Source organism: Chelmon rostratus, chromosome 2 (assembly GCF_017976325.1).
Source record: "Chelmon rostratus isolate fCheRos1 chromosome 2, fCheRos1.pri, whole genome shotgun sequence".
Taxonomy (NCBI): Eukaryota; Metazoa; Chordata; class Actinopteri; order Chaetodontiformes; family Chaetodontidae; genus Chelmon; species Chelmon rostratus.
Genome location: NC_055659.1, coordinates 17,700,624 through 17,708,250, shown reverse-complemented (window position 1 = coordinate 17,708,250; position 7,627 = coordinate 17,700,624). Strand labels below are relative to the sequence as shown.

Sequence of the window (7,627 nt, the reverse complement as noted above, 5' to 3'; positions counted from 1 at the left end):
TGCTGATTTAGTCATATTAATTAGTCCTGTTTCAGTCACTTACGACTTTTATTCCAGTTTCTGCACTCAACCAAGACTGCACTGTAAGTCCTGCAGTGGAACCAAAAATACACTTAAATCCTCTTAGACCTGACTTCACATGCATTTCAAATTTAAATCATGTCCATGGTTTTTGCACATTCCTGATGTACGGCACAGAGCTATAAGTGCTCAGCAGTTTCAGTCTGTGAGGACTGAACTGTAGCTGCGGACGTCTGAGAGTAGAGGCTGTGAAGTGCGTGAGATCCCCATCCTGTGGCAAACTTGAGAAACATCCTGACCCAGCCTCCGCTTTTGTTTTAACTCTTCAACCTGGAATCTGTCCCATCTGAACAGAGCAGATTGGTTACCTCTGATGAGATCTGATCGTCAGTCTTAACAATTAATTAGATCCCACTGCCTTAAGCAGCTTAAAGTTAACATTTTATACATATACAATTGGATTAAGTACTTATTTGTGAACAGAAAACAAGATACTATATGTGGTTTCGGTGTCTTTAATATGAGATTTTAGCATTAATGTAAATGTATTCATGTTGAACAGAGGTGTGGTTGTTGATGATGTGTTGTTGTTCTTTTTCCAAGTTTTCTTTTCCATGTTCTTCTGTTTATGTTCTCATTTATTTTCCCAATAATGTTTCTCATCCTGATTTGCATTTTATTGAAGGTCGATTATACCTGTGGCAGTCTATCAGTAAGTTAAAAAATGGGAATCTACTTCAACTTCAAGAAACTCTCTTTAGTTTAGCTAATAAAAAAGTGGAATAAGTACCAGGTAGTATGGTTACTAGTGGTGTTGTGTTGAAAGATGAAAATGGCCAGGGCAGCAAGTAATCCTCTCCGTAAAGCTGTTGTAAGTGGGATGAGCTCAGCAAGGGAGCTGAACACATAGTGTCCCAATGAAGACTCTGTGAAGACTCCTCCTCTCAGTTTTATGTCATCGTGACAATATGTGGGATGGAAATGAGTACCTCTATTTACAGGCCCAGGAGGAAACTGTGACCTCTCAGCTGCCTTGAAAACGCAGTGGGAGTGTTGGAGGAAGTCAGACGTCGTCCACAAGAAGCCGCAGAAGTGTGACATAAAACACGTGGATGCATCTATATTTCCGGCTGATTGACTGCCCTGTGTGGTAAGTGTATATTCTTTATGTTCATGTGTCAGTGTCGGTGAGTTTGATCAAAGCGATAGAACATGTATTCTGTGATGACGTCAGGAGGCGGATGCTGAAGTTCTGCCCCTGAATTTTCACATCTTTGCTTTGGTTTCGTGAATCGTGTTTGCACATTGATGTCTGACATCAAAGTTTTGACATGTCTGTACATTTTTCAGAGGGAGAAGCGCTTCCTTGTACAACACAGACAGTTGATGTGTGTTCCGTGAAAATATCTCCAGAACCGCTGTCGGTGATCCTCATTTTAAACATTCCCAAATCCCAATTCTGCTGCTTTGATTTGTCTCAGGAACACTTGAACATGAGTGTAAACATTTGCATGTGATTACATACATACTTTGCCTGTGATTACATACATACTCCATTGCAGACAGAGGGAAATTCTTAGCTATTGGTTTTAATAGTTGTGATGGCTTCAGTAATAGATCCAAAACATGAGTTGAACAGGGCCACGTGTGACTGAGGATATTCTGAGGTGGGTTGTTCCTCATTTAGCCCTCCTGTATGTTCAGCAGGGCTTTTAGATGCTGATCCAGTTACTCAACAGAAAAGGCACACTGAGCTCATACTGCCACACCCACTCCATGACACACAGATAACACACTCATAATCTCTGACTGACAGACTCATGTTACCCTTTGTCAGTCTGACAATAAGCAAACTTTGTGGGTCTTTCACTGTGGCAGATCTGAAGCCCTACACAGCACGTTGTGATTCACCAACAGCTCTGCACCTACAGTGAGGAGATGATTTTAAGTTGACATTATGTGTAATTACAGAGAGCTTGCCAGGGAGGACAAATTCATCCTTTCAATCTCTGGAGCACACCTGATTGCACCTTTCTTGCTATAGACAACATGCAGTAGTTTACGCCCAACTAGTCTCTGTTTTTGATTTTCTTTTAGATGTAGCCAAAGGATACGATACCATCTCACCTGTACTGCTGTTGGAAGATGGCCACTGCAGCGGAGGACCCCCACCTGGGCTCAGGCCCTGATGAGGATGACGTGTCTCTGTCGGGGAGCGAGTCCGATTCAGACAGCATCCTGTCGGATGACTCGGTGCTTCCAGATCACATGCCGGGGATAACAAACGGAAATACGGCAACAACGCTGTATCAAGCATGCGCCCGTAATGAACTTGTCTCTCTTCGGAAAGTTCTGGAGAGAGGGGTCACAAAAGAGGAGGTCATGGAGCTGGACATCAATGGCTGGGTGAGAGACTCATTCATGATGCTAATAGTTCAGAACCTGTACATTAAAGCTCCAGTCTGCCAAAATGTCTAAAACACTCCCACTGTCATTGATCCTCACCGTTGACTGTTACCTACAGAATGGCTTGATGGTGGCTTGCTGCAAAGGTTTCCTAGACATTGTGTATGGGCTTCACAACTGTCCCTTCATAGACATAAATCACCAGGACAATGAAGGCAACACTGCTCTGATGATTGCATCCCAAGCAGGTAAATCGTACCTACACGCCCAACAACAAAACACAACAAAACAAAAGTGAAGCTCAGAGGGAGTACAACACAAACAACTGAGCTGCCTCAATTAGACATTCACAAATATCAGATATACTAGAACATTATGTGACCGAAATCTGCTGAACTTCAATACTTCAACTTGATCGCCGAAGAACCAGCTTTCAAATGTTCTGTATTTTCTGACTCACTGCTGACTCACTGATTTCTGAATTTTCAGCTCACCTCAAAGGGGCTTTACCGGCATAGATTTACTTTGTCAAAGCAAGTGTGGAATAAACCCCCGCAGAAATGTACATAAACAGAAGAATTGTGATTTTGACTCTTGAATTCTGTTTCTTTCTCCAGGTCACGTCAGCACAGTCATGTACCTCCTAAACTACTTTCCTGGTATAGAAACAGAGATAAAGGATTGTCGAGGTTTCACAGCCCTCATCAAAGCAGCTATGACCGGCCGCAGTGACGTCGTGGCTACACTTGTTATGGCTGGTACGTAAGAGCAGGGGCAAAGCTATGAACTCTCCGGAAAAAAATTCACTGCTGAGTTCAAAGACTCATGAAGTTAGTTTGATAAACATTAATCACTCTGCTTGGGTTTCCATTCATTGCCATTTGAGTAAAATTATTTTAGTTTGTGATTCATTAGGATCAAATGTATTGCATAACGTAAGCATAATTACTAGAAAATTATATATTAGGACCTTGCTGGCATTATACTTATATATCACATACTGTTAATTTACAAAATAATACTTTAGTGTGCTCATGTTATACTGCATATTCTTCTTTCTGACTTAAATATAGTTATAATTGAACACACAAACCACTCAGAGGCTTCTCAGTCCTTTTCATGAGCAACAAAATGCACACAAGTGCATTGACATGGACACATAAAATAATGCTCCAGGTACTGAAAGGCCAGACTTTACACACTCTTTTCTTTATAGCTTCTTCATCCACCAGTGAAATCACCTTTGACTTCTGACAATGTTGCACTCAGGAGCTGCTACAGGAGCTGCTGTACTGTGATATTATAAGGTCTTTTCAAAACTCTCACGTTAGCTCATTAACCAGGACTCTTACAGCTCTAAATGAACAGTTACAGCACTGGTGGTGAGAATAGCTGTCCCCACGGTTTACCTGTCCATATCTGAAGCCAGCTGACTCTGTTTGGGAGTGAATGTGCTGGTGACGCCAGACCGGTTTAAGGGATCATTCTGAGGACATTATCACATCTTAACACACCCTCCAGTAATCTCTGATTTACTAGTCTTGCAGGCTGGGTGTAGATTAGCCTTGCAGAGCTATTTGCAGACCACACACGTTTCCTACAATCTCTGCTGGTCATAATGTATTGCAGGGGGGCTGCAACTAACCATTATTTTATTAATTCAATTAACTGCTGTTTATTTTCTCAAATTATGAATAAATCTTTTAGTCTGTGAAATGTTTAAAATAAAAAAAACATGTCTTTCACAATTTCTCAGAAGTCACAGTGATATCCTCACTTTGCTTGTTTTGTCCAACTAGGAATGACAGTTTTATTATATACATTAGCCCAATATCACAAATCACAATTTGCCTCAAAGGACTTTACAGCCTGAACAGCAACAACACCCTCTGACTTGATCTGTATTTGAAAATTGTCACATTCACCTCATCAATAACAGTATTGATAACTATTTTTTATACTTCTATTGCAGATATTCTGTTATTACATCATCACTTTTGTTACAATTATAGTAAAACCTGTTCGTGGTATGACAGCCTAATCCAGCTGGACTTCTGGTTTGGACTGGAGGACAATTGTCTGATTAAGTTTCTAATTAGAGGTCACTTGTTGCAACTCTTTCTAGTTTAATTATTGGAATTTAGGCACTATATCGTATTGGAAATTGTCATCAATCAGTAAATTTAAGTTGGTATGACTGATTTACTGTAAAGCTAATCAGCCTTTTTCACAGAAGACATTTTGACATGTTACAGTGGGAAAAGCACAGATGTAAATAATAAACTGATGGCTGAATTCCATCTAGCTGCCTCAGATTCAGGGTCCTGGTATCGTACATGCTTGCTCACTGGCACACTGCCATGCCTTAATGGGAGACTAGAGAGATGAATGATGGCTGCATTCAACTGAGGTCTTTCAGATTCAGGGCCCTGGGTTTATGCATGCTGGCTCACCAGTATGGCATACTGGGACATTTACCTGTACACTGGAATTGAGCCTTCGTTAATGTGATTAACTTTGCTGTGTTTTTCTACTATGGCAAGCCAAAATGTCAGCCATGGACGAGGCCTAACGGCTCTCTGCAGATCTGACTCATGCTAAACGGTTAAAATAAATATGTTATTAATTTTGAAATTAAAACCCTTGCTCTATTAACTCCATTGCTCTACCATCTCTACTTCCAGGGGCTGACTTACATGCAATAGACTCCTCAAGAGGAAAATGTGCTCGGGAATGGGCACTGAAAACAGGCCGCTATGAGACCCTGCAGCGTCTCCGCCGCCTTAATCTGCGGCCAAAAGCTGAGCAGTTCTGTGAGAGTTATGTCCCTGAGTGGCCTGAGCTCAACGAGAGGGTAGCCAAGGCCTTGGCACAGAAATCTGCTCGGGAAAAAATTACCCAGCGGATCAAAAACACGTTCGGATTCAGATTTCCTCGGGACCCAGAAGACAATGGGTGCTTAGATCACATGGTGCGCATGACCACCAGCATCCACAGCCCCCTAATTTCAACAGGATGCCGTCCACTCTGCCCTACGAGCCCTCCTGAGGTGGGGAAGAGGCGCCTGGCTGTGCCAGAGCTGGTGAAGAGACACCCAGACAAGGAGTTAGAAGAGAGCTCAGTGTGCCACAGCAACGGCTCAGTATCACACATCATTCCCACAATCCAGTCCACAGAGTCCATCGGTACAACCTGCTGTGCCGAGACTGAGCGGCGAGGCAGCATGCTCTCACTGGCTTCCACCAAAGTTGCTTCCACATTTCTTCCTCGCAGTATGGCGAGAAGGAACAGCGTGTTCCCCTCTGGCTGCATCCCCAAGATCAACATCAGCAGGCCTACAGAGTCTACGCCGAAGAAAGAGAAGAAGAAGAAGAAGAAGAAGGAAAATGGCTTCCTGGAACCACCCAAGTGGAAGTACAAGGAGATCAGGGAGGAGAAGAAGAAGGAGAAGAAGAAAGCTGAGCAAGAAAAGACAGCGAAGGAGAAAAAGGAGAAAAGAAAAGAAAAAGAGAACAAGAAGGCCAAAACCTAAGAGCTTTGAAAAGGGCTGCTCGACTGTATGAATCAATCCTCGTGAGAACAATGTGCTTTTTAAAAATGTGCTCACCTCAGGGCTCGAAAAATTCAAACTAAATATCTTAGAAATATTCTGCATATATTGAACCTATAGCTTCAAGGGAAAATAGGTAAGAAAGGAGATTTTTCTTCTTCCTAAAACTGAGTGGCAGAGGACCTCAAATGAGCTCTGCAAAGAGTTTGAGTCAGGATAGAAAAAAAGTTTATTTTTCTATGAAAATATAAAACATTTGTAGAATCAAAAAAGACTAAAAATACCGCTGTTCATGATTATAACGCAATGCAGGAAAGTCATGTTTACTGATTCAGTTTCACAGGTGCTAAAGCATTTTTGGTATCTACCTCATCATTTACATTAAACCCAGACAGGCACATACTGTATGCTCTGCATACATATCAATTTCCGATACAAGATGTAAATATACCGTAGATACTTATAGCTATATCATAGCTCATGTAGTGTTGTGTAATATTGTTTTGTCTGTTGAATTTGCTGTAAGTTATTTTTTAAATAGCTAACCAACAATCAATTATAAGTATGTGTGTGTAGCAAATATGCATTAAAATGGAGGATCTGTTGAAGCCTTTAGTTCAGCTCAAAGTCTTATTGCCATTTTCTGATATTGCCAATAACATTCATATGAAATATCCTCCTTTTATTAACTCTATGAGTGCATGGATTCAATTTGTTTGAAATTACAAATAAACATAGTGAAAGTGTCAATTCAATCAACTCATTCATTTGTGCTTAAAGCTACACATTATTTTCTTATTACCGATGAGTCAAATGACGATGTGTAATATGAAAGGTGTCACTCGTGACAACAAGACGAGGAGTTACCAAACTCTGCATTCTCCAGCGGCTCTATGGAGTTTTTAAGCCAATATTAGCTCTTTGTTTTGGTTTTCCTGCCTACAACTCAGCTCTCATCAGCAGGTCACTGTTTTCAGCAAATATAAAGTGACAAATGAGTATGTCAGTATCATTTTCAGCTTGTTCTCCTGCCAACCAGTAGCCAAAATAAATCCTCAGTTCTCTTTCACGGAGTCCACCATGTTGCACAGGCATGCTTCTACAGCAGCCCAGAACACACAAACCAAACACTGGTTCTAGAGAGCACCTTTTGCGTTTTTCGCAGCCACCATAGGGTACGGGTGAAGGGAGGGGTTTTCGGCTAGCTGCAGTCTGCAACCTCAACACTGGATGCCACTGAATCCTACAAACTGGACCTTAAATGTCCAAAGGCTAGTGGCAGAAGAAGTACTCAAATCTTTTACTTAAGCAAAAGTAGCAATAAAGTGTAAAAATACAAATACCCCGCAAGTCAAAATAATCTGAATCTGCAAAGTAACTACCATCTAATGTAGTGGAGTCAAAAGTACAATATTAGCTTGCAAAATGTTATGAAGTACAAGTTTAAAGTAGCAGAAATTGGAAATACTCAAGTGAAGTACAAGTACCTCAAAATTGTACAGCACTAGAGCAAGCATTGCTCCTCTGCCCTCTTTCCCCTGTCATAGGGCAGTTTATACAGCTGGCATGTATGTGAAGCTGCAGGAGACGAGAGACAAATTCACTGACATAACATATTTGCAAAAACAGGCTTTCCTCCAATCCTCTGAT

General features: G+C 41.3%; 1 protein-coding gene across 1 annotated transcript; it reads left to right on the top strand.

The window, feature by feature from the left end:
• The first annotated feature begins 2,166 nt into the window (after positions 1–2,166).
• Positions 2,167–5,959, top strand: ankrd33ab (ankyrin repeat domain 33Ab). The gene is made up of 4 exons (XM_041949039.1): positions 2,167–2,427; positions 2,546–2,675; positions 3,045–3,185; positions 5,112–5,959. Exons 1-4 carry the CDS (start codon positions 2,167–2,169, stop codon positions 5,957–5,959), a joined length of 1,380 nt encoding a protein of 459 aa, XP_041804973.1.
• Positions 5,960–7,627: the final 1,668 nt, after the last annotated feature.

Coding starts and splice junctions, on each gene's coding strand:
- ankrd33ab (XM_041949039.1), top strand. CDS start 2,167: ATGGCCACTGCAGCGGAGGACCCCCACCTGGGCTCAGGCCCTGATGAG. Junction 2,428..2,545: donor AGCTGGACATCAATGGCTGG/GTGAGAGACTCA, acceptor TGTTACCTACAG/AATGGCTTGATGGTGGCTTG. Junction 2,676..3,044: donor GATGATTGCATCCCAAGCAG/GTAAATCGTACC, acceptor TTCTTTCTCCAG/GTCACGTCAGCACAGTCATG.